Raw genomic sequence first — 27,405 nt, 5'->3', positions numbered from 1 at the left:
CCCAACAACAACCTGTACCCGTGGTTCTCCAACCCTTCAAACATCTCCGTTGCAGACATCAACGACCGCCGCATCAACATCCTCATCAACCGCGCTAGAACCAATTCCTTGCTTACGAACCACTTTCTGCACACTCGCAAGATGTGCAACACCAATCTTTGCAATTATTGCCCCAACAAAATAGACACAACCACACACCGTCTCAACGAGTGTTCAAGATTCGACACCATCAGGCAGGGCCGGCCATCGGGGGGGTGCGGCGGATGCTACGCACCGGGGCCCCGCGATTGAGGGGGCCCCAACATTATCAAGAATGCACACGAAAACTTGACAATATTCCTATCGTTATCAGTATGACGAAAAGTACATTTTATCGTAAACATTATTATTGTAGATCTCTGAATTTCGACAATCTTTAAACTAATTCTCGATGATGCGAATGTTTAGTTTTTGTTATTTGATTCGGGGAACTCCCGAGGATCCCCACCTAAATTCGACTTTTTAAAAAAAATTTCAAAACCATATAGCCCGCGTTAAGAAATGAAAATAATACTGTGGCCGTCGGCCATATAAAATTATACGATTTATGTATTCGTTTGTCATAAAAATTTGTCTTTCCACTTTTTTCCCGATACTACAAATATTCGAGTAGAAAGTAACCGGTTTCGACTTATTTCTACTTAAGAAGTAGTTAAATAATTAAGCGATTAGGGAATTGGGGACATAAACAAAACCCCGATGAAAGAGCCGGAATATTACTTAAACAAAAGCTTAACCGAACCAATATACAGCCGAGTATAGTGGGGACTGATTTCTTCGAAATATTGTATTAGATGTAATAAAGACAAATTTTTCCAATTCGACGAGAGTGACCGAAAAGTTGTAAATTTTGGAAATTTCCGTGGACAACACCTGGTCCTAAAACGAATTAGTTAGAAAACAAATGACTTTTAAGTTTAACATATTTAGATTTTTACGGCTATGGTGAGAAACGTTTAAAATTTACAACAGCCCTGTCGCGTCCTTTGAGATATACTAGTGATGCGACAAAAGAGGTATTTGACATTGACCGGTATCAGCACCCTGGGGATTTGGCAGTCCTCTGCAACCGTCTTCGATTCCATCCATTAGCCACTGGTAGGGAGCTATTTGACTAAGTACATTGTTTTAAAATTTTAAAAGTAAAGAATATTTTATATCTTTATGTACTGTACGTTTCTTTGCAAAGCTATATTTAATTATAATTTTCTTTAAAAGTATATTCATATAATTGAAGAATATTTTGTATGTACCAGTACATCCACCACATATTTTATTTCACCGAGTAAGTTTTTATTATTTTACTTTTAATTGTAGCCCTTATATCGTGGCTAGCGATTCGGAATGTAATCGTGATATTAAAAATGCATTTAGAGAAGTCTACGGTTTTTACTGGCTTATCGAATAAACGATACGAATGGAGCCTAGACCATCACTGACGCGCAATTGACTGATTGCCCCTGGATGTCGGCTTCTTACAGAAACACAGCTTCCCTATCATCAAATGTCACGGCACGCCCCTGGTATATAATCGTAGTTTTAATGTTTCTTTTATAATTTCTTCTATCTTTTTTTGTCTGTCTTATTTCTGGAACTTTCGGTCTGACTACAGCCTACAGGTGGGTCCTATTGACAAAGCCGGCGCTTCCTTTGTTTTCCCTCTGTAAGGTGTTGACCTTACAAGTGGTATTACCCGACCGCACGTGGGTCCAATTGACAAGGTCGCGCTTCTTTTGTTCCCACTCTGCTAAAAGATCAATACTTTACAAGGAGCCTCCGAGAAGTTGTGAGAGTTCGAGTTCAGCACGAGAAAGAAAGACGTGTCATACTACAAAACGTTTAATTATTGTTACATCTAATCATGTCCATGCCAAGGAAATATCCCTCTGGGTGTCAAAAAAGAAAATTAGCAGAAAAGAAAAAAGTAGAAAAGCTAAATTTCAAGAAATCACAAGTAGATCTGTTTTCTTGGCTACGAAGTAATTCCAACAATGAAATTGTTTCGACTTCAGAAGTTACAGTTCAAGCTTCAACTGGAGAAGAAAGTTCCGCACAAACTACACAGTCTTGCAATGAAAATGTTGAAACTGTGAAATTCGTTGAAGAACCGCATGTTTATACAAATATGATCGAATCAGAAAATAACGTCGAAAATGACAATAACGAATATGATCAAATGAACATAAGTGATCCAGATTTATGGCCAAGTATTATAACTGATAAGTTTCGAATGTTTTGTGTTAAAACCGGACCTGTACAACACAAAGGAGTTTTTGCTAAGAATGATGAAGGTAGGTCATTTTCCACTACGTACTACTTTAAAAAAATGCCAAATGGTGAAACCCAGCTTCGCAGCTGGTTAATTTATTCAAAAACGCAAGACTCGGTATCTTGTTTTTGTTGTATACTATTTTCTAAAAAAAGAGGAAATGAACAATCTACACGGTTTATAGGTGGCTATAGTAACTGGAGAAAGCTGTCAACTGTAATTCAAGATCATGAGCGTTCTATTTGTCACTTTAATTCGTTTATTGCTTGGAAAGAATTACTAAAACGACTAAATTTATGTTCGACTATTGATGAAACTAATCAAGTTAATATAAATAAGGAAACGGAACGACTTAAATTACTATTTCAAAGAATTGTAGATGTGATTCTATTTTTAGCATGTAATAATCTTCCACTTCGAGGAACCCATGAAATAATAGGAACGCCTAATAATGGAAATTTTTTAAGTTTAATCGAATTTTTAAGTAAATACGACTCTGTGTTAATGGATCATATAAACAGAATAAAAAATTCGAAAAATAGAATTGTGCATCATTTAGCACATAGATCACAAGAACAAATTATTTCTGCGTTAGGAGATGAAGTCCTTAACAAAATTAAAAACGATATAAAAGCAGCCACATACTATAGTGTCCAAATGGATTGTACTCCTGATATTTCCCATAAGGAACAAACTTCAGTTATTATTAGGTATGTAAATTTTGAAGAGAAAAGATTAATTATAAATGAGTCATTTATAAGGTTTATTGAAGCAACTGATGTGACTGGAGAAGGACTAGCAAAAACTCTATTGAAAACATTAAGTGAGCTTGATTTAGATATTATGAATTGCAGAGGGCAGGGATACGACAACGGTAGCAACATGAAAGGGAAATATAAAGGTGTACAATCTAGAATAATTGCTCTAAACCCTCATGTAATATATGTGCCTTGCCTATCACACTCTTTTAATTTATTAATTTGTGATGCCGCTTCCAGCAGTATATATTGTAAAAATTTTTTTGGGATATTGCAACGTTTATATTGCTTATTTTCTGCATCTACAAAGAGATGGGAAATTCTACAAAAACATTTAAACATTACTCTTAAACCATTATGTGACACTCGTTGGGAAGCCAAAATAGATTCGGTTAAAGCAGTGTATACACAGTTTGAACAAACTTGTAATGCCCTAGAAGAATTTATTTATGTAAGTAACGATAATACAGCGGTATCCGAAGCTAAAAGTCTATTGGATTCAATACAAGAAATGCCATTTATTTTATGTTTAGTAGTATGGTTTGCAATGTTGTCTAAAATCAACGCAATCAATATACTATTTCAAGCAAAAACAATTATTCTTGAGTCGGCTTTTAATTTAGTCAATAAAATTAAAACTGAAATCCAAAATTTAAGAACAAAATTTAACACATTTTTAGACGAAGCAAAAGTGCTAGCACGTAATTTAAATATTTCAGAACATTTTCCTGAAAAACGAATACGAAAAAGAAAAAGGTTATATTCCGAAATAGCAGAAGATGAAGTTATAGAAAACCCGGTAGAGGAATTTAGATGTTATTTTTTTTAACACTCTAATTGATACGGTTATTGTACAAATAGAAGATAGATTTAAAAGTATACCAAATATTATTTCTGATTTCAAATTAATCACTGATATGAAAACCTTAGAAAAACATGAATTAGAAAAATGTTCCAAAAACTTTGTAAATTTTTATAACAAAGATGTAGATGAAAACCTAATCCAGGAAATTGGTTTGCTACGGGATTTGATTTTGAATGAAAGGGATGTAAATAACGCACAAGATATATTGCAATACATACTAAATAATAATTATAATGAGTTATTTCTAAATGTATTAACTGTATTAAAACTTTTCTTTACGTTGCCAGTTACTATAGCAAGTGCTGAGCGCTCTTTCAGCAAATTAAAATTAATAAAGAATTATCTTCGATCCAGCATGTGTGCAGAACGCTTAAATGCACTTGCTATATTAAGCATCGAAAAAGAAATTGCAAAAAATTGTAATTTTTCTGAAGTAATTAATGTATTAGCAAGAACAAAATCACGCTTTAAATAAACATGCATTAATATATGTTCGTGTTTGTAAATTTTTTTATTTTAGAAAAACATTTGGGCCCAAATAGTTTCTTGCACCCGGGCCCCTTTATCGAGAAGGCCGACCCTGCCATCAGGGATCGCATTCTCTCCAACAACAACCTCACCAAGAATCATCTTCACAAAATAAGTGACTGCCTTCATTTCAAACCGATAAACATCTGCCTATTATCCCTTTCTTCCTTCTTTAAGGAATACAACAAAACGTACAACTTCTAACCAAACCTAATTGGCTCTCTGTTCACCCACAGCACCGCCGACATTGTGATTAGCACCAACCCACGTCAGTGCTTGATAAACTCCCCACGATGCGAAATAGCGAAAGCAGCTAACGCCTAACCACCCCGCCAGAGGGCGGGGAAGCAAGCAAGTAACAGAATGACGAATGACGTATTTTGATACCAAAGTAGAGATGTCTGGATGTCGGTTATTCCGTTTGACGTTAACCGAAACGCAAGAAAAGTTTAACAAGATTTATTTTCATGTATAAAACATAATGAATTTTATTATGGCTGTTACTTCGAATTTTGCGTCAGAAATTTGCTGTAGTGACGTAAGCGCATTCATCAAGTTTATTATTAATATAACTTTTTAGTGTTAATTCAATTGTATTTCATTGATAATTAATGATTTTTTTCAGCCTTCAAACAGCTGTCAAATTCTAGTTAGATTCTTGTTTTAAGTTCAAGTTTTTGTCAAAAAATTTGCTAAACAAATTTCCAATTTTAAAGTTGATTTACTGAAAAACGATTGAATTATAGGTATTAGATGTTGCTATTGTTTAATATGTTGTTACTTCAAAATTCCAATTTAAGAACGTGAAATCTAATACAGTATCGCAATGAGATACAGTACTGTATTTAAGATTGATAGACGATAAGACAATCGTGTTAACGTGAATAACAGTAAACAAAGTGGGTGTTTGTATGTAGTGATTACTAATCAAAGTTACTTTATACATAAGTATATGAGTGACTTACCTAAAAGTAACCTTTACCTGATATCAAGTTACAGAAAAATTTATTACATTTATGTGAATGTTACCTTATGAAAATTATCAATAGTGAATTAAATCTAGAAGCTGTAAGCACTAGTAAATGTTCCATTTAATAAAAGTGGGTATCAATGTCAATAAATGGAATTTAATAATCAAGTTACAGTTTACTTTTGAAGTAAAAAATATTTATTTAAAACATAACATTTTTAAGTTGCATTAAAGTTTTTATATTGAATAATGGAATTTAATTTAAAATTATTTATTTTAAAAACTTTGAGTTTTGGAATTCAGCAAGTGCTTAGTTGCTTATAGACCAGGGGTCTTGAACTCAAATGCAGCAAAGGGCCATTCAAGTAAATATATATTGGATGTGGGCCATATTCATTAATATACCATAAACCAAAACATACTGTAAACTGGAAAAAAAAGGCTCTAACGAAGGACCTTTTACAAATTTAATGTATGGAAGTATTGCAAAAGTGTGTTCATATTTTCTAGAACACTGTGGGAAATTTGTAATGTATTAATTTGTCCTGGCATCTCACCTTTTTTAATTAATGTCTTAAAGGACCTTTTGTTGCCAGGCCTTTATGACTTATGTAAACAGAAGTTTGAATTGTTTGTTTTAAGTCCTGCAAGATGTTAGAAACATTGATTTGTAGAAAAGAAATCTTCAAGGCCGTGAGCCGGATAGAATGCCTTAACAGCCCTCGTCTGGCCTGCGGGCTGCCAGTTTGCAACCCCTGTTACAGACTAATCTGTCACTTGTAAGTTAATTTTGCTGAATTCCAAATGAATTTAATGAATCATTTATATACCAAAATTTGATTATATAATTAAAACAGATTAACCAATTTAATAATTTAATTAAATATTTGACAAGATTTTTTTCTACTGAGTGTCATTAGCATTCTGTTAGGAGTGTTAATCTTTTATTTATTGGGCTGCAATTTAAAAATTGCAGTCTTATAAATTCCCATTGTCAGCTGTCTGTCCTTTGTTAATCTTGAGAATGGAATTAGATAGATGAAAATAGAGACCAGATAGGGAAAGCTTAGTGTTGGAGGCTCTGATTAATTTTTAAATTATGATTAAAAATTGCAGCCCAGCATTGTGACAATGTTATAATAAATAATTAAGATAATTAAGAATTTTTTTTATTTACAAACCTGTTGTAATGCTCGTAGACTAACAAGTAAGATTTCCATCCCCATATAACAATAAAACCTGTAATGATAAAAAATAAAAAAATGAGGGAATACATTAGAATGAATTAACACAATTGCAAATATGAAAATAAATAATGTGAAAGTTATAAAGAATAAATTTACAAGTTTTTTAAAAGGAATAAAATTTTCATAGAGCATATATTTTAGATTAATCATATTTTGTGAGATATTGTAAAAATAAGATCTTTGGGAAATAGATAATTTAAAAAAAAAAGATGTAAAAATACATGAAGGATTATGCAAGTTTCACTAGGGTGATTTTAGGCAGAGTCAATTGGACTGTATATAAGCATTGAAATATTTAAAATATATAAACCAATCAAAGTATTTAATGCATTCTGTGAAAGAGGCTCGGGCATTTCAGTCTGGACCTGGCAATGATAAGTAACAGATAAATGGCAAGTTTATTTAAAATAAGATAAATTTTAATCAAATTCTTTTTGAGAATTTTTCTAAAAGGGAAGGGGCTGTCATAGCCCAGATCTGTAAACCATAATCAGCAAGAGGTTGGAAGTTTGTAATTAAAAGATTATAATACATGTTTTGAAGAAATGGACCTGCAAAACCTCCAGAGAATTCCACAACATAGTGTGAGATTTTATTTTTGCAATTTTCTGAAAATGTGAGTTTATTATCAAAAATTATACCTAGGTCATTTATAGAGTTAATGTAATTTAAATGGGTTTGTACTGACAGCAAAGGGAGGTAGAGGTGTATTCTGAAGTAAAGAAAAGCACATAAAAACAGTTTGTGTGTGTTAATTTTAATGTTAGCTTTTTCGAGGAGGGTTGTCAAAAGTTGTAGTGCTGATTGGAGGACATTTGAGTTGTGGTTAATGTCATTGGCATAGGCGATAACAGTCAAATTAAATTGACTAAATAAATGATTTATGTAGATAGAAAAGTCCACTTAAGTCCAATCAATCCCTGTTGTATGCTGCAAGTCTGAACAAAATCAAGGAATTTGAAATCACCCAATTTAATTTTATACATTCTGTCAAATAAATACCAGGAATTGACCATTTCAAAAGCCTGTGTAAAAGAGATGAAAACAAACTTTGCTGTAAGTTTGATACTAGTGTACTTAATTGTCACGTGAATTTGTTTTGCCACCTGTCAACCAGTTTATTTATAACTGTTGGTTTCATCATTGAACACAGTGTGTTTTGTAATTTTTAAAATGGTAAAAAATATTGAACAAAGAGTTTGTCTAAAATTTCTTGTGCTGAGTCGCTGAAAATGTTGCAGAAGGCCTATGGTGAGTCCGCTTTATCCAAAACACATGCATATGAGTGGTACAAAGCATTTAAAGATGGCCGAGAAGTGGTGGAAGACTTGCCTTGTTCTGGTTCAACATCTTTCTTGTTCTGACCTTTAATATCATGGCATTTAATTGTTTAACTATGATCCTATAAGTTGTACTCAATCTGGGGTCATAGTCAACTACTATGCATTTATGAATTTGTGTTTGTTTGTAGTTGTGTTCCTATATTCCTAGATCGTCCTCATTGTAGCCACTTTATAAATTTAGGGATAATTAGATGCTGACGACATACCACTTCATGACAACAGATTTGATAGAAATCTAACGTATATAGACTAAACAAATAGATCATTAATGCAAAGACTCAAGAAATGCCAATATGACTTTTGATTTTGTATTAGCTTTCATTATCTTTTGATGCAGACCCCTGAATGTGGCTGAAAATGTTTGTTTATTTAATAGTTACTGCTGGAAAGTGTGAGGAATGAGTTTTCTTTATTATATGATAGTTCCAGCTTTCAGATTCAATAAGTTCAGATCAGTGTTTAATATTTTAACTAATTATAGTATACTACTAATTAAAAATGTCAGTTATTCAAAAATTTGCATTTGAACAGTAATCCGTTGATAAATGTTTCACACACTTAAAACATTTAGGATTTTTACTTTTTCTGATTGCTAGAAGTGTTTGTTTTTAGCTTTGCTATATTAGCACAGAAAAGAACTATAATGCATTCCTTCATATACTTAAATCCTTTAGAATTTTCATGTTTAAACATATAAGAATATAAGTATGATGAAGCATTAAAGGAAAATAAAATGTAGTTTTGTCCTCATTGTAGATATTCCTTAGTAAATATTTAGCAATTATTCTGGGCCATTCTGTTTTTATCCATAGGCTTTCTAATATAGTGATATTTGTTTCCTTATAAGTGATCAATATTTCATTTTGTCTGCCACACAGACATCACAATCCTCATTTTCTATTGGCTACCAATTTCCTATTTCTGCTTAAAACAGCAGAAGTTAAAATATTTTAAGTTTTCTGGATTTTTTCTGTGCTACAAATATTGAAAATATTTGATTTTAATTACTGCATCATTTTTCCACAAATGCAAACAGAATGTTACAGCTTACAAAATTATTATTTTCACATGCCAATTAACCGGATTAACTAGCCAGGCTATCTGTAAAATCAGCTGGGTCCATCCAAAAGATCTGTAGAGTAAGAATGTGCTGCTATCTCCATTGTCCTTTCTGTATTAGCTTCATATAAATACTGTACTCAAAAAAATTAGAATTTTAACAATAGAAACAATTAGTCATTTATATCATTATTTTTGATCTTTGTAAAATATATAAAAATAAATTTTAGTTAAAAATATTAATTTTTAAGAATATTCATTTATATAATAACAACTTATTTATATTTCAAGATTTATATAAAGATTGCCGTAGGAAATCCTATTTTGCATTATACTTGGGAAAATGGTCAATTCACAACTTACGCTATCAATATTGAGGTAAAATTATTTGATCATGTTTTTAAATTTTTTTTTTCCTCTTTAGATTCATTTAGTTTTAACAAACAGTATAAATATTGAATGGCTTATACAAAGTGATTTACTTGGAACTGAACACTTACTTTGTTCAATATCTTACGATCACACAGTCACAATTGATTAACATGTAATGTGAAACATACCTTGGTTGACTGCTTCGTCATAAAATAAAGAATTTTTCTGTTTATGTTTCATGCTCATATTTTTATTTTATATGGAGCTATTTCACATGGTAAGTGTTGAGTCTTGAGTAAATCAATCTGTATTTTGAAGTCAAATTTTATTAATCTTAAATGTCTTTGATATTAAATCATAACAAGATACAGTAAAACCTTGTTAAGTCAAAGTTTAAGGGGTAGAAAAATCCTGACCTTGACTTAGTTTAATACTCAAGTTTCTCAAATTTTTCTATGGACATAAATTTCCTGTTATCAAGAATCTGTTCACAGAACAATTCCAAAAGTATATAAAGTTCATGACATTTTTGAGTGTTGTCAGAATGTCCTCTTGTGTCCAATCAAAACTCCAGTAATGTACTGTATCAGTAAAAAGGATGTTGATGTGAAGTTGTAATGACATTGTTGTTTTTGGCATGGAATTATAGTGTTTATTTTAAACATGATTTTTATAAACTGAAGTGCCAAAAAATTAAAGATAGCAGCACATGCAATATTGTTACCTTCTACCTACAGGGGAAGCTGGAACATTTGCAGCTTTCCCTTTTGCAACCTTTGAGCTGGAACATTTGCATTTGACACTATAGGTACAATACTTGCTTGTTTTGTGAGAGAGTAGCAATGGGCTGTGCAAAGGATTTATTGCCGTTTGATCGTAGACATATTGTTGGAGCAAGAAGTATGGGTCACTCTATCAGCAAGATGGCCAGTGCTTTGGATTTTCTTGTGCAACAGTTTCAAGAGTTTACCATGAATACTTAAATTTCGGATGGACATCAGTAGCAAGTGCACAGTGTGGGTGCCCATAGCTGATGCAAGAATGTGACACTTTATTTAATATAGTCTGGTTTGTAAATGTAGCCAACACTTTGGTTTATACAAAGTTAAGAGCATTATTGTAGAACAAAACTAAACAGTAATATCAAAAGATTTGTCATAATAAACTAGAAAGTATATAGTTCAAACAAACATTAGATTACAAAAGGTATTATTAAAAATTACAATCGCTTAGAAAATGAGATGTACTGATTTCGTTCCAATTCAAACAAAGCAGGAAAGTGTTTTTTAATGTCAGATTGACAAATGTTTTTGATCTTAACCAAGATCTGTATCATGTCACCAAAAACCACTGGAGACCAAGTTTGTTGTGTGTAAGAACAATAATTTTCTGAATAAAGTTAATGAGTTCCTGGAACAATCTGGATCTGTTGAGTTAAAGGAAGGCCCAAAGATGGCTGTTCTAAGAAAAGCTCTGAAGGTGCTAGCTCTTCCTGGGGAGGTTAGCAACAATCTGGTCCTCTTGATCCTCCATCAAATTTTTCCTGTCCTAGGCATTTTTTGAGGTCAAGATGCATTTTTATCAGCCAATGCAAGAACATAGAATCACATGATTTAATGGTGGAAAGTTTAATGCAGTTAACTGAGACAACTGACATTAGAAAAAGAGCAGAGGATAATAAATTTAACACACATTCTATACAAATAATTTATATATAATTTAATTCAAAGGACAAAACAAGCAAATCTCACTCAGAATAGTATTCTTTATCAAAAGACCTTAATTGAGGAATAAGTGTATTTTGCACACCAGTTTCTTCTTGATCTAAGAAAATATCTATAATCCAAAGTCTTAAGTCAAATCTTTTTCTATGAGGACATCTAGCTAAATGAAGTGAGCTGTACAAAACAAAATTTTTAAACATTAGGATAACGGCAGTGTCAGTATCATCATTTTGAATATTGTACACATGCGTTGAACACACAAGCATGTTGTACACATAAGCAGCAATCTAAGCAGATTGCTGCTTATGTGGCTATGCTGCTATGCAGCAAAGATGTGTTTCTGACATTGCTTTTTGCTGCTGTGCTGCATCTGTGTTTCCTCCTTAATGTTGCAAAAAAGTCTGTTGCACAATTTTGAATCATTCTTGATGACACTTTAAAAATTAAAACATTAATAAAGATTTAACTTCCATTGATCTAGTAACTGTATTACTTGCAAGTATATATTAAAAATTAACTACAGTGGACATAAGAGCAGGATACATTTCAGGATATAAGGGATACCAGGATACTACAAAAACCGAATAATAATAAATTGAAATTATCTTGTGACTCATCTCAATCCAACTGTTACACAACAGATTTTTTTGAAACTGTCTGTGCTGGAAGCACATATTTTGCACAATATTACTGATGAGTTTTTTGTATATTGGGCTGTCCCTAAATTATATCTGCATTTTTCTTGAAATTTTTACTCTTCCTCCCTCTTGTCATAGTTTGTCCAAGTTTCCTTAACCCTCTTCCCTCTTTAGATGTTCAACAAAACTTGACTCACCCTTAAAACCTTTATCACTTTATGAATAATAAATATCATAAGTAGAAACAAATAATACAAAAAATCTTGAAAACAAAATGCATAAACTGTATAAAATTTAATGAAATAAATGGATGTCCATTGATGCTCAATCCCCCTTGTCTGACTTGTTGTAACCCCCTCCCTCTCTTTCAGTGTTGATGTCATTTATGGACATCCTTTAAGATTGAGTACTGTATGAGCATATGAGTGCCTTGTACAGTTTCTTTCATGAGTTTCCAGTCTGGAGGCATCAAAGTTGCATTTCACCTTGCTGAACATATATAACTTGTATTAATTATTATTAAAATGTTTTTAAAGTCAAATCTTACATATTAAATGTTATAAGATCTTGTAAAATTTAATCTTATTTTGTAAAATATATAAGATATTTTATTATAAAAATTAAATGAAGGTTGTAATTTTTATTTTATTATTTAGACACTTAACATAAGCATTAAAATTTCATGAATTATACATTCTGAATATAAATTTTTCAGACAAATAGTCCTTCTTTTGCATTATCAAAATCAACTATAAGACGTAGATATTCAGAATTTGTTCGGTTTAGGAAAATGTTGAAGTCTCAGCATCCAGCAATGTGAGTTGCTATATTTAAATATTTTAAATTTATGTATCAGTTTGCATTACAATAAGGAAGATTGGGCTTTTAGCTATATATAATTGCATTGAGCTGTGCCCAGAACATTCTGACATAGTTTAGTGAAATTATAGGTAAAATAACTATATAGATATAAAATATAATTTTGGTTTGGTGAAAAACCAGATTAAAACAATGTCATCAAGAGCATTACTATCCAGAAGATTTGTAAAAATTTGAGTTTATCACAATCACAGCATGAAGCTCAATTTATGCAAGTTAACCAGGTTCCAGTGTAATTGTGAATATGTTGGGTGTAATTGTGTGGTTCCAGTGTAATTGTGAACCCAGATCATAATTAAAATACTCTTCTTTATTCTAATAAAATATATTTAATACTAATAATTTGTTATAATAGAACTAATTTGAAAATAAATTTTAGAATTTCATGTGTTATTTTATTATCTATAATAAAATTAGTTAGTTGAAAAATTTAGTAAGATATTTATTTTCTCATTTGAAAATGCAACATTAGACAACCACCACCACTTCCATCAAGATTGCTGTTCAAAAATAGATTTGATCCAGATTTTATAGAGGAAAGAAGTCAGGGATTGGAAACATTTTTGCAAAAGTATGTCACTATTGCACTATATTATTAAGTAATTGTTTAATTTGTAAATTACTATAAATTTTCAAGTAAATTGAATCTAAAATTTAATATTTTAAGGATACTTGATATGAATATTTGTATGAAAAACCAAAACTATATTATTAATCCATATAATTTTTAAAATAATTTTCAAACAAAAATTCTAGAGAACACTCTTATTCATTTTTATTTTAATAAAATTAGAAGAAATTATTTCTGCATTAAAAGTGTATTTCTAAATTTTGATTTTAAAAGCATTTGAAATGATTGTTATAAACTATTTCTTTTGAAATAATTTATAGTAACTTATCAGAACTATTTAATATTGCTGCATTATTATTTTTATTTGATATCAAAAATTATTATTATTATTATTAAATTTTATTAATAATAATTAACAATATTAATTTATATAATTAAAGTACAGTAAGACCCTGCTTAATGCAGGGGATGTGTTCCTAGACAACAAAGCACTAAACAAGGTCATTGTAACATAGAGTAAATAGGGATAGGGGAACACAACCAAAAATAAACAAATTTTACTATAATTTTAAGTTATTTTTATATTAATTTGTATAATAATATATGTTAAATAACACACAAACATATGCACACAGAAATGTAAAGTTCATTTTTTGTGATGAAGGTCCTGGCTTCTCTGAAATTCTTGTTTTTTGCGATAAAGTTGTGTAGCTTCATTTGACTTTTTTTTCTTTCCTTAAGCAAATATTGGTAGCAGAAGATCTCATCCAAAATGTTTTGTTTTGCTTTTGCACTCCTTTCAAAATCTGGATCATTTGCTACAATTTGATCAATGATTTTGGTTATCGTTACTAAACTTTTACTAAGGAAATCTGTAGAGAAATTTTTTCGGTTCTTTGTTTGCAGAATCACTATTTTTCAGTTCTACATGAATTCCTTGTTCTGCCAGTTCTTGAAGGTCATCGTTGGTAAAGCTCTCACCAGAAACCTGCAGTAACTCCTCAATATTCTGCTCGTCTACATCTCCTAGTCTTGCTGTATCGATTAGGTTTAGGTTGACCAAATTGTTAACCTAACAATACAACAGTAGGCTCTTCTCATTGAGAATTCTTGGATATCTTCAGCCATAACTATTTCCACACACTATTCATGCATTTATCAGTTAATTCTTGCCAAGTGAAGTCAATATTTCCTGTGGCATTCATGATGTTATATTTTTTCCAAAATTGCACCAAACATAGATTTAAAGAAAGTACATCTTTTTGCCACCTTTTTTCTGATTGGTTCGTGTCTGTAAATAATCGTATTATATACAAATTAATGAAATGCTGCAATAATTTAAATCAGTGTAAATTTTGAGCTTTTTTTAAGGTTTTTAGCAGACTGCATTATATCAAATCAGCATTAAGTGAGGCAGCGTTAAGTGGGGTCTTACTGTATTTGCAAATAATAATTAAATGATTATATTACCCTCTAAAAGATGTTATGCAGTTTTTGAACTAAAAGTTATTTGTTTTGGTTTGCATTATACTAATAACTATTAAAATCAGTTAAATACTTCAAAAAATAGTTCATTTTAGTTCATAAAACTGAAATATTGAAAACTTTGTATCAGGAATATTTATAGCTCTAAACCTTCTTTGTAGAACCTTCTTTTCTAAACAATTCTCCAGTAGCTTATTACCTTGGTAATGACTAACGTTCTAAATTATTCAGATGGATCTTCAGCTGGTCGAACATAAATGTTGCATTTTTAAAAATGTTCAGTTAGTTGAATGCATCTTTGGAATCTCGATTCCAAAAAAGAATGTTAATTAAAAATGTAAGTGAACCTGATGCAGGCCTATAAATCAGGTCAAAAACGTTTTTCTCTATACAGGTATACCTCGAGTTACATCGTTTCCGATTATACGTCGTTTGTGAAAAAAGTATATGGAAAAATAAAAATCAAGTTTAAGTCATTTTATTTGACTTTACATCCATCCGCCACAAATATTGAAGTCATAATATGACTAGAAAAGTGTTAAAAGCACATAAAATCATATGAAAATATGTACATTTACAGTAAATGTTAGTATAATCATCATAAATCTTAGAGAATGAAACACGTAAACATCTGTGTTTCTGTGTTGTCTTATTTAGCGGACTTTAAGTGCTCATTATTGGCATTTTCCATGGTAGTTCCAATATCTACCATTTAGCGTCATTGTCAGCGCCACTTGATATTAGTAAATTTAACATAAATTAGTTTATTTTCTATTATCACAAAATAATTTTAATAACTGTATTTGTTATTTAACCTTAAAAAATCATCTTATTTTATAATATCTTAGAGAAACCACATTCACAAATCAAGAGTCTGCGATGTACTGTAAACATCACCAAATTGTAAACGTGTACATTTACAAGTATGTACTGTACGTACAGTACATGTATTCGTAAATTTAGATTACTTTTTTCTGTACTATATTAAAAACTAAAATTTATTTGTTTGTAAGCTTAAAATAGATTCTTATTAATTAACCATATATTATTAAAAATGCATTTATAAATAAAATACAGAACTGGGAATGGTAATTTGTGGTTTAGCCTAGTGACAAGTAAATTCGATTTATGTTATTTTTGACTTACGTCGCATCTCCTGGAACCAATTACTGACATAAGGCGAGGTATACCTGTATTGGAAAAAACGTTGCTAACAATTTTAGAATAGTTACAGCATCATCTAGTTATTATTTGCAGCTAACTGTCAATTGTATTTATTGGGGCATTTAAAATATGATTGTCAGTGTAAAATAAAAAAAAAAAACTGCTTACGGGCAAATTAAAAATGAAAACAGTAAAATAAATCAAAAAAATCTTTAGTTTTGCCAGGTCTTACATTTTTTGTGTAAACTTTTAATTAATTGAGATATTTAGTTGACTTTAGTCTCTTGACTATCCCATGTTTATTCAGATTTTTTCATTTTATTTATTTATTTATTAATTTTATTTTTTCATTCATAATATACTGTCATTAATTAATCTTTTGCTAAGTAGAAAAAAATTGTAAAACCAGTTTTAAATTAAAGGTATTAAACAGTTGAAAGAGTTAACAGTTTATTTCTAATAAACATTTTTAAAAATGTTTCATAATCAGACCTCAAAGCACATATCATTGCTTGAGTTGGGGAAACTGTTCAGTGTCCTTGTGGTTTTTGATTTTCTGAATAGGAAGAGTTGACTGTTAAAAGAAAAATTTTCTGTTGTCTTGATGTTCCTGTTTATTGTGTGTTGATGTTCATAGGCCATATTTGCTTTGTGGCTGTACACCATATTTGATGCTTTTGTTCTTCTGACATTTCTTCCTGTTCTTTCTAACTTCTAGGACTTGTAATTAAACAATCTGTATATGATTGCATATGCCAAGATATAACATAAGCAATGTCATCATCATCCACTTAAGCAAGATGACCAATCAATTTTGCAACTTTCTGGTTCTTTAGGAAATACAAAGATCTTGACATAAACCAGATGTCCAGAAGGATTATAAGAGCATATTTTACAATGTGGAAGAGGCTTTCCCCATTCAGGAAGATTCTTTTTTATATATTGAATCTAGACTTTCTATATACTGAATCATTGTAATTCTTCTTTCTTGGAGGTGAGGGCCACTTTCTGGAATCCCCAGTATAATGAGTACAAGGTTATCTGAGAGCTTAAAAGGTGAAGGTGGGTCACTTTTGGCCTGGTGCTTGAGGAGAGAAAACTGTGAAAAGGAGAGAGACTTTACAGTGTCCAGTGCCTGAGAGACTGGTAATACTAGAACTTTGAGCAAGAACTTCAAAATTCCCCAGCTGAAGTTAGTGTTTTATAGCCAGTCTATCAGCTTAATGAGTCCGAATGTGTGACAGGCTATTGGGATCAAATATACAAAAAATTCCAAGAACCAAAGAAAAGGAAGACAGAAGCAAGTATTTTGTGTGAGAGGCCCAAGTGATACTTGAGCTCAAGTGTTCAAAATTTAATAAAAGTGTCAAATTAAGGGATTGAGCTTTGATTCTAATGCTTGTAAAAACTGGAAGAAAAATCTAAATAAAATTATTAGTCAAGAGGGAAAAAGCTTTTAAATAACCTTAAAAGGAAATCTAGTGTGGAGATTGTGTTGGACTTACAAGAATTCGAAACTATAGTTAAATATGAGCAGGAGTTTCAAAGTGCGATTAATTACCCTTGATCGAATAAAATGCAGTGTCAAATTTGACCCTTCATAGCCTGAAATGGTCTATTATCTACCTGGATACAAGAAACCAACCAATCAGAAAGCTAAAGATCCGGGGAAAGAATCCTTTAAAAGCCTGAATCTCAAGGACAAAGGTGGACTTTTTTCTGTCTCATGTTATGAGTAATCTGACTAGTCTTCAGTGCTCTATGAACGGACTCTTCATCCCTAAGTTCACCATTCTGCCTTGGACTGTTTTGGTTTTCAACTCTTCATCACTGGACTTCCCAACACTCAAAGAAACATCTCAACCGACCGCCCCAGGACCATTGACACTACAGATCAGCTTCAACAATTGACAAGATGAACTATAGAATAAGATTTAGTGTAAATAAAAGGTTTATTTGTAACTGCAGCTGTCTGCTTTGCTTCCATTCACCAAACATCCAATAAATCCTGACGTTTATCATCAATTCGGCAACCTCACATGTTTAAGAAGCTCCCATGTGACCCTCATGATAACCAAATTATGTTTACACTACCCAGGTATTCTTTCTTATCCTGTCTGCCATTCTCACTACTTCTTGTCCCCTACTTTATATTTCCTTCTAGTTATAAATTAGTATTAAGAATTAGTGTTAAGGAAAATTTGCATAATTATCATTGTTGGATTCTTTGTTCTAGTTGTGATAATTTTTAATTGTTCTACCAACCATCAGGTTTCGGGTAACTGTAAATCTAAACCCTTTGGACTGGAATCTTTGTACCTGTACATTATAATCATGCAAATTAAGTTCCTTTTTTCGTCTTCTACTTTGCATGTATTGTTTTTTTCTGGGTGTTTGTCTTTGTCAGACAATGAAACTCTTCTGTTTTGATGAAGTGGTAACATTCACAATATTCTTTTAGGCTTGTTTTTTTTTGTTTTTCATTAAGATATGAACTGAACTACTTGAACTATAAAAAATAGCAGCACAAATTATTGTTTGAGAATTGTCCATTTTCTAGATCTCAGATAAATATTCCCAAATTGAACTGATGCCTCTGCAAATAATTGTGTGTGTACATGTGTTTGCCAAGTGGTAAACATTTTGGCAAAAAGCAAATATTCAGCGTTTGGCAAATACCAAATGTGTGAATATGTCCTAAAAGTCAAATGTAATACTTTACAATTTTTATTTTGAAATGACTTTTCCAAATATGAAGAACAAGATAACAGGTAAGTTGAATATTTAAATTTGATTATGATTTTATAAATGTTGTTAATTTAATAATAATAATAATAATAATTAAGATTTAATAATAGCAAGTCTGAAAATAAGTTCTGTTTACATTAGTCTTAAAATATATTAAAATTAATTCATTAATATTTATTTTAATTGATACTTTTTCCCCCCAGAGTTTTTTCAATATCCCTTTATTTGTCAAATAAAACTGTCCATCTGTTTTCACAAACAAAATTTTCAATGGATGAAATATCATCTATAGTGATTGGAGGTGACATAAATGTTTGTAACTCTGAATCATTACCAAAAGCAGAAAGGTAATTTTTCTACAGTTTTATTATAAATTCATTACAAATTTTAAAAGTGTAATCAAATTAAATATATATCAAATTATCTGGTAGTCATCCTAATGACAAATTTCAGAACTGACAATATTTTTTTAATATAACTTTCTGTAAAAAATTCTTTTGTTCATTTAAACAAATTGAAAGTTAATGTGGCATAAATGGTTTCATGTTTATGCTGTATTAATTTATAATTTCTGATTTCAGAATTTGATGACACATTTTTATGAATATCTTATTTGGTGATATAACAAATGATTTGTATTGTGACTTAATCAAGCCAGTTTTCTTTTTCTCTCTGGGCTCTCTTCCCCCTTCCAATTGGACTATTTCCATTGTTTTTTGCTATCTATCTTTTCCTAATATTGGTTGGCCTCAGGCAGTACTGTAACTCAAAATACTATTAAGGGTTGATTTATACACAACAATGATGTGCCGGCACAGTGACCGTTTGGTGCATAAACATCGATAAATATCATACATAGCCAATCAGAGTTTCATCTACGACACGTAATCTGTATTCTGTCAATCATACAAGTGTCGTACATGAAACTCTGATTTGCTATGTGTGATATTTATCATTGCTTACTGCACTGTGCCGGCACATCACTGTTGTGTGTAAATCGACCCTAAGTCAATTTCTTTCATGTTACTGAGAGTTTTTGTCAGCTGAATTTTTCTCAGAAAAAATACATCTGTTATTAGAATATTAAAGCTTCTCAGAAAGGTAATTTATTCTAATTTTTTTTATTTAGCCCATATTTCTATAATAAGTAAAATACTTTTATTTTAATTCAGAGTAGTTTATTTACATCAAAAAATTATTTAATATAGAAAGTATATATTTATACACAACAATCTAATTCTACATGTACATGAACATATATATATATATATATAAAGAAGCAAAATTTCCAATCCATAATTAAAGTTCAAATAATAATCACATAGATAACCTTTTGCTTTATTTCAGTAGTACAGTAGTACATTATAAATGACAAATGTTTTTTTGAACAGCTTGACTACCCTGCTTCAGGTCAGTTATACATGTTCCATGTTCCATTTAGAATGCTCATTTTATGGCTTTCTACATTTGAACTCAATTCAAAATTTAAATTATTTTTGAATTTTATACAATTTAACTAAATTAAACTTTACAATATAATTTATATTGTAAACAATTACAATATAATTAATATAAACTTTTTGTATTAATACCCTATTATTCAATTGAGTTGTTATAATTAACTTTTTTTTTCTTTGGATTATCGTAAAAAGCTTTCCAAGCACTTGATAACGAATCTGAATCTCTTATATTAATGTATTCCTTTTTGAGAGCTGTTTTAAATATCTATAATATCTCCAACAATGTAGTTTTTTCTTTATTAAAACACTTTAATTAATGCTGCTTTCTCTAGTTTAACTTTAATTTCTGGTTCTGAGGTATATATGGAAAGCATTATTGTTTGTTTCTTTTTCTCAATTTCATATCTGTGTTCTTTAATCCTGTTGTTAAGAGATCTGTTTGTGGCTCCTATGTATATTAAATCCTTTCTGAATCTGTCATCTGTTAACTGTTTCTGGAGACTTACGTGAATTAGTCATACATAAACTAGAAAGCAAAATAATACTGGAATTTGCCCAAAATATTGCATTACATAATAGATACATAGATGATATACTCATTATTTGGTGAAATAAACTAGATATACACCTTTTTTTTAAACAGAATTAACACAGATGTGTATGGTCTTACCCTGAAAGTTGAACAACATAGCAACACTACAGTTCATTTTTTTAGATATTAAAATTAAATTTAAAAACTGGGGCATACATATCAATCTTCTTCTTCCTCAGCTTTTCCCACTCTATGTAGGGTCGCTGTTTCTGATGAGTCGCCTCCACTGCTCCCTGTCTTGGGCTGCCTCCACATTCAGATGCCTCCCTCTCAAGTCCTCCGCCACAAGATCCATCCACCGTCTCCGCGGACGTCCCCGCCTCCTCCTCCCCCTCACTGACATCTGCATAACCCTTCTTCCCACATACTCTTCTTCTCTTCGTACCACATGACCAAACCCTTCAACCTTGCCTCCTGTATCTTTGCTTCTATGTTCGTAACTTTCACAGTCCCCCTCACACATTCATTTCGAATGTGATCCCTTCTCGTAACCCCACACATCCAGCGGAGCATCCTCATCTCCGCCACCTCCATCCTTTTGACATGGGTTTTCCTCAAGCTCACAGTCTCAATAGCATACAGCATAGCTGGTCTCACCACCACCCGATAAACTTTCCCTTTCAACCTAAGCGGCACCCTCTTATCACATAACACACCTGACATATCCCTCCAATTCCTCCAGCCAGCCTGAATCCTGCCTGTCACCTCCTTATCCACACCTCCATCCTCCGCCACAGTTGACCCCAGGTACTTAAAGGTATTGACTCTGCGAAATACGTCTCCCCTCAACTCCAGATCCCTCTCCCGGGCACCATCCACCTCCCCACTACACATATACACTGTTTTACTCCTACTCACCCTCAAGCCCCTCCCTTCCAACGTGCCCAACCACCTTTCCAATTTAACCCTCAGCTCCTCTTTAGTCTCGGCGCACAGAACGATATCATCTGCATACAACATGGTCCAAGGCGCCTCTTCTCTGACCCCGTCCGTGATCACCTCCATCAGCATGTTAAACAAGAAGGGGCTCAGTGCTGACCCTTGATGTAAACCAACTCCCACCTTGAAGCACCGGGACACTCCAACACAGCTCCTAACCTTTGTGGCCACATCCCTATACAGTTCCTGTATCAATCTAACATACTTTTCAGGAACTAGCTTTTCCCTTAGACACCTCCAGAGTTCTTGTCTAGGCACCGTATCATAAGCTTTCTCCAGGTCAATGAATGCCATATGCAGCTGGGTTTGCTTCTCCCAATATTTTTCCAACATTTGCCGAAGGGCAAAAATGGCATCGACTGTTGACCGTCCTGGCATGAATCCAAACTGCTCTCCTGCAATGGTCACCTCTGCTCTCAACCTTCCGTCCAAAACCCTTTCCAAAATCTTCATCGTGTGGGACATCAACTTTATTCCTCTATAGTTTTTACAATCTTGAACATCCCCTTTTCCTTTGTAGATAGGTACAAGTATACTTTCTCTCCATTCGTTAGGTATTTCCTCCTGCTCAAAGACTTTTTTGAATAGGTCCCATAGCAGGTCAATGCCCTTCCTCCCCAATGACTTCCACACCTCTACAGGAATTCCATCCGGGCCCTCCGCTTTACCGTTCTTCATCCTCTTTAGGGCCCTTTCCACTTCTTCTCTGGTTACCATCTGTACCATGCCCATGTTTTGGCTTCCTTCCTCTCTGTTCTTTCTTTCATTCTCTGTATTCAAAAGTCCCTCAAAGTATGCCCTCCATCCTTCTCTTATATCGTTCTCCCTTCGAAGGACCGTCCCCGTCGTGTCCTTGATCTGCCTTACATGCGAAATGTCCTTCGTTGCCCTATTCCTGATTTTGGCTAAACGATATATTTTCTTCTGTCCTTCCCTTGTATCCAACTCCTCGTATAAATTCGCATATGCTCCTGCCTTTGCCTGTGCCACTACTCTCTTAGCTTCACGCTTTGCCGTTTTATACGCAAATCTATCTTCCTCAGTACGTGACCTGTCCCACTTCCGTTTTGCCTCCTTCTTTACCTGAACAACTTGTTGCACATTTTCATTCCACCACCAACCTTCCTTTTGCACCCTAATCTTTCCAGATGTTACACCAAGCACCTCCTCCGCACAGTTCCTGATAGCCTGGGCATTATATGCCCACCAGTCCTGCACCCCCTCCCATTCTTGCGAGATTTGTAGCAGCACCCTCTCCACATACTCCGCCCTCGCCCTCTCCTCCCTCAAACGAAACCACTTGATTTTCTTCATCTGTGTATTTCCACTTTTCCTATACATTCTTAACTTCATGTCTATGCACATCAACCGATGTTGCGCCGATACCTGATCTGTTGGTATAACCTTACAGTTTATCACCGTCGCAAGGTGCTCTCGTCTAGTAAGGATATAGTCAATCTGCGAACTATGAGGCCCACTGTTGAAAGTTATCAGATGACTTTCCTGCTTGGTGAAAAACGAATTCACAATCCCCAGATCAAAAGCCACAGCAAAACCCAATATACTCTCCCCCTCCTTGTTGGGTTCCCCAACCCCATGGCCTCCATGGATCCTTTCATAGCCCATGTTCCGCCCCCCTATGTGCCCATTGAAGTCGCCTCCCACAATTACTCTCTCCCCTCCTTCCAGTGTCCTCATTTCTTCATCCAATTCACTCCAAAAACATTCTTTCTCCTCTGTTGCACATCCTACCTGGGGTGCGTACACACTAAACACCACAAGTAGATCATCTCCAAAACTCAGTTTCATTCGCATCATCCTATCACCTCTCCTGTACACCTCTAGTACCTCGCTCCTCCACTTGCCAGCCACCACTATTCCAACCCCATTTCTTCCATTCCTGTTTGCACTGCTATAAAACAATTTACATCCATCTCCAAGTTCCTTCGCCTTGTCTCCCCTCCACCTCGTTTCTTGCACGCACAGTACATCAATCCTCCTTCTCCGCATCATATCCACCACCTCCATTCCTCTTCCCGTCATACTTCCCACATTCAGTGTTCCCACTCTCAACACCTTTTCCTCATGTAGGGCTTGCTTCTTTAACCTCATCCGCCACTGGTGAGGTAGCCCTTGCCCACTTTTCGCAGCTTTAGGGCGATCTAGCTGCGCGTCGCCTACAGGGTACGCCCTAGTTCTCCTTCTATCACAGTTTCTGAGACTCATCATGTAGTTTTGGCAAGATGTTTTACGGCCGGATGCCCTTCCTGACGCCAACCCTCCTCCTTTATCCGGGCTTGGGACCGGCAACAGCCATTCTCAGGGCTGCGTAAAAGTCAATACAACTTAAATCTACCTTAAATTATATTATAATTTAAGGTAGATTTATTGTATCAATGCATCAATCAATCAATGTATATTATAAATTGGAATACATTCATTTATTCATTCCAGCACACTTAAATGATCCATTTAGATATAAATTAGTTGCTTTTAGATCATTAGTTGGGCCTTTACCTATTATGGCACTATTGAGGATACAATAGCAAGGTTGCAGCCAAAGTTTTTATCTAAAATGTAAATGTCAAACATCAAGTGCTGCTGTCTTGTAAGCAGTGCTGGACGTTCGCATTTTAGAGATGAAAACTTCAGCCGCAACCTCACTAATCATAGCTTAAGCACACAAAAAGAATAATGACAACATGAGTACTCAATAAAATCGTCCTGAGCTGGCAATTAATTATGCATACATAATGTCCAGTAAATTTGATTAAGTATGATTTATAATATTTACCATTATGAACTGGTAAGTATGCATAATCACCAGTAAATGTGATTAATTCACAATATAAGTTGTTTATCACATTTACCGAAATTGTTGGTGATTATGTATAATTACTGAATTAATCACTTTTACCATAACACATATATATTTTGAGATTGAGATATTTGTCTTACTCTTTGTTATAATCATTTTTATAATAAATATTCATTTAAAATATAATTTAAGGTAGATTTAAGTTGTAATAGCTAATTTTTATTTCTTAGAAAAAATACCAAAGCTGTTGCACAGAATAGCATTGATAAACCATGTGGTGATAGTGACTGTCAAATTTGTTTTGATGTTACTGGTAATAATACTGTGGCACACAACTCAAAGATGATATGTTGCACTCCCAGCCTTCACGTAAGAGGTTCTGAAGATGAAATTGATGATCCATCTATTACACACAGTTATACTCCATCTTTAACAAGTAGTTCATTATCAAATCAAAATAGTCCACTTTTATCAGAAATGTCAACTGAAAATAAACATAAATCTGATAAAATTACTTTAGATTCATTATGTGAAATCGCTATTAATAATGAAGTTTAGAGCCTTAGAAATTGTTTAAAAAAAGAAAAGAATAAAAAGTTTATAAATTTCTAATTTAATCATGCATTCCTTTTAATTATATATTGTAATTTATATAAATATTTTTGTTAATTTTTTTCATGTTAAATCATTTGTAGAAATTAGATTGTTGTTGTTGTTGATCTGATCTGCCAAATTACTCATCAGGATATTTTAAGGCCAGTAAATAAATTAAATACAAATCAGTGGATACAAATAAATGGGTTGTTGTTTGTCAGATATAAAAAAATTTTGTAATAATTTATTAATTATATACAGTATTACTTATGTAAATAATTGGTACAGTGGAATTCACTTATTGTAATCACTCTGGCATTTATGTATTCTGATAACATTAAGCATAAGAAAACCCTGATTTACACAAAACATAAGCAGTCAACATCATGTCACATGCAAACTTGTATTGTCAATGGCTTAAACATTTACACTAAGCAAAGCTTGAGTGTATTCAAACTTCTCTGATGTAACTGTAAGCTTGCAATCATGCATATTTGAAGTAGTCCAATGAGAGCACGAATCTTTTAAAAGTAAATAAAATTCTCAAGAAAACTGATCTATGAAATACCTTAATGAAATCATTTTTAAAAAAAAAATGAAGACAAAATCTGCCCAAAAAGGATCACCATTTATTTTCTCTGTGTTCCAAGACTATACACTTTTCGGCAACTGACCTTCCTTTGTAGGCTACTTGTCACTGGAAGTTACAAAAGTCCTTTAAAAAACACAAAACACATCCGATTAAAATTCTAAATAATTTCTAAACATGGAACTGTTGACATACAGATGTCTTGCTTGCATCCATCCATACCTTCTTTGGGGGTGTGACTGCTTTTATCTACTGAAACAGGTATTTACTAAAAGTGTATAGTCTTGGAACAGAGAGAAAATAAATGGTGATCCTTTTTGGGCAGATTGTCTTCATTTTTTAAACAATAATTCTCCACTGGACAAAAATTTAGAGATTTTTTTTTGTTTATCATAAATATTTAATTATTATTACTTTGTTTATACTCTCTTTTGTATAGCAAATAATCAGTTTGCTTCAAACATCTATCTTCAATAAATTTTCATTACCTTCTAAATAATCTATTTGTTTGAAGAGCATTCATAAGCATTTGTCTCTTAATCCTTTTTTATAATATTGATAGATTAAATCAATACTTCTCAATCTTTGTGTTTTTGGACCAGCTTTTTCCCATTCCAATACCTCACAGGCCAGTATTTTTGAAATTAATTAAATAAAAATAATAATAAAATGGAGAGAATGGAATTCAGATGCAATTTTTTTTTTCATTTTAATTTTGACTGAATTATTAAGAAAAATACAAAAACAAAATTTAATTTTAATCATTTTGAAAAAAAATTGGTTTGTTGGCTCTTTTCAATTAATTTCCTGGGCTGATTTCAATTGCCAGTCTACTCCTAAGTGTTTAAATAATAAGGAAAGATGAAAGTTATAAAATAATGATTTTAAAATACTTTTAAAGACACTTTTTAAATTGTTATATTAACGTAATATGTAAAACAAGCGATTATTTATTGTGACATCATCAGAATGCCTGGCTGCAATTTTTAATCATATTTATTTAATTTAAAATATATGGTCTCCACCTCAAATTAGTAGTGGCTTGCTCTTGTACTGTACATTGTACTTTTCCTTTAGCAATAGTTGTGCCTGTCATCTATCTAGCACCTTTTGGGGGGGGGATTTTTGAATTGAAATAACATTACTTCCAATTTGCATTGAAAGTTCATATATAGTTAAATCAGGGTCTCCTGCCCCTATGGTTACAATATCTGCTCTCATCTTTCATCTAATTCCATTCTTGAGATTATGGAAAGATGAATGACCGTGCGAATTTATACAATTTTTTCAAATTGCAGCCCAGTTATGAAATTTTAACTGAAATCTTGTGGTCCACTAATACTGTTTGTGGACAAGTACTGATCTTCCATAGCACTGGTTTAGATGTTTATAATTCTAGGTTTTCATATTTTTGAATATACCCTTATTGGCTGATAAGATTATATCAAAGAGTTTTTCAATCTCACAACTGCCATATTTTAAAATACAAGCAGCAGTACATGTCAAATAATGCTTTAAGCCAATTAGTCTGTCTTGCATTTGCTACCATAAAAATTCAATTTTTCTGATTCTACAACTCCCATCTATGTATGCATCAGAGAATCTGGTGCATACATAGATGTGTGTTGCTAAATGTGGAAGCATTATCATTTAAACAAAGTGGAATAAGCTATAGTAGCTTAGTCACAAGTGACAGTTTTGCCTGACAGATGTTGGTTGCTTCTGCTTTGTTCAGCAATGGATTTGGCATCTAA

General features: G+C 32.6%; 1 protein-coding gene and 1 long non-coding RNA gene across 3 annotated transcripts; both read left to right on the top strand.

The window, feature by feature from the left end:
* The first annotated feature begins 239 nt into the window (after nt 1–239).
* Nucleotides 240–1,580, top strand: LOC136988996 (uncharacterized). The gene is made up of 2 exons (XR_010882842.1): nt 240–1,181; nt 1,258–1,580. It is a non-coding gene; the product is annotated as an uncharacterized lncRNA (long non-coding RNA).
* A 3,258-nt stretch (nt 1,581–4,838) lies between these two features.
* On the top strand, nt 4,839–25,085 carry LOC136989092 (uncharacterized). 2 transcript variants are annotated; one of them, XM_067287192.1, is made up of 6 exons: nt 4,839–4,997; nt 9,370–9,456; nt 12,528–12,628; nt 13,164–13,262; nt 18,863–19,006; nt 24,699–25,085. In XM_067287192.1, the coding sequence occupies exons 1-6, from the start codon at nt 4,941–4,943 to the stop codon at nt 25,024–25,026; spliced, it is 816 nt and encodes a 271-aa protein (XP_067143293.1). In that variant the 5' UTR covers nt 4,839–4,940; the 3' UTR covers nt 25,027–25,085. The 2 variants fall into 2 exon arrangements, with proteins under 2 accessions (XP_067143293.1, XP_067143295.1); XM_067287194.1 differs by lacking the exon at nt 24,699–25,085 and adding an exon at nt 19,241–19,414.
* The last annotated feature ends 2,320 nt before the right edge of the window (nt 25,086–27,405 follow it).

Source organism: Centruroides vittatus, unplaced genomic scaffold (genome assembly GCF_030686945.1).
Source record: "Centruroides vittatus isolate TY-2023 unplaced genomic scaffold, ASM3068694v2 scaffold_435, whole genome shotgun sequence".
NCBI lineage: Eukaryota > Metazoa > Arthropoda > Arachnida > Scorpiones > Buthidae > Centruroides > Centruroides vittatus.
This window is presented reverse-complemented; position numbering and strand designations above follow the sequence as displayed.

Coding starts and splice junctions, on each gene's coding strand:
- LOC136989092 (XM_067287192.1), top strand. CDS start 4,941: ATGAATTTTATTATGGCTGTTACTTCGAATTTTGCGTCAGAAATTTGC. Junction 9,457..12,527: donor CTTACGCTATCAATATTGAG/GTAAAATTATTT, acceptor TAAATTTTTCAG/ACAAATAGTCCTTCTTTTGC. Junction 12,629..13,163: donor AAGTCTCAGCATCCAGCAAT/GTGAGTTGCTAT, acceptor ATGCAACATTAG/ACAACCACCACCACTTCCAT.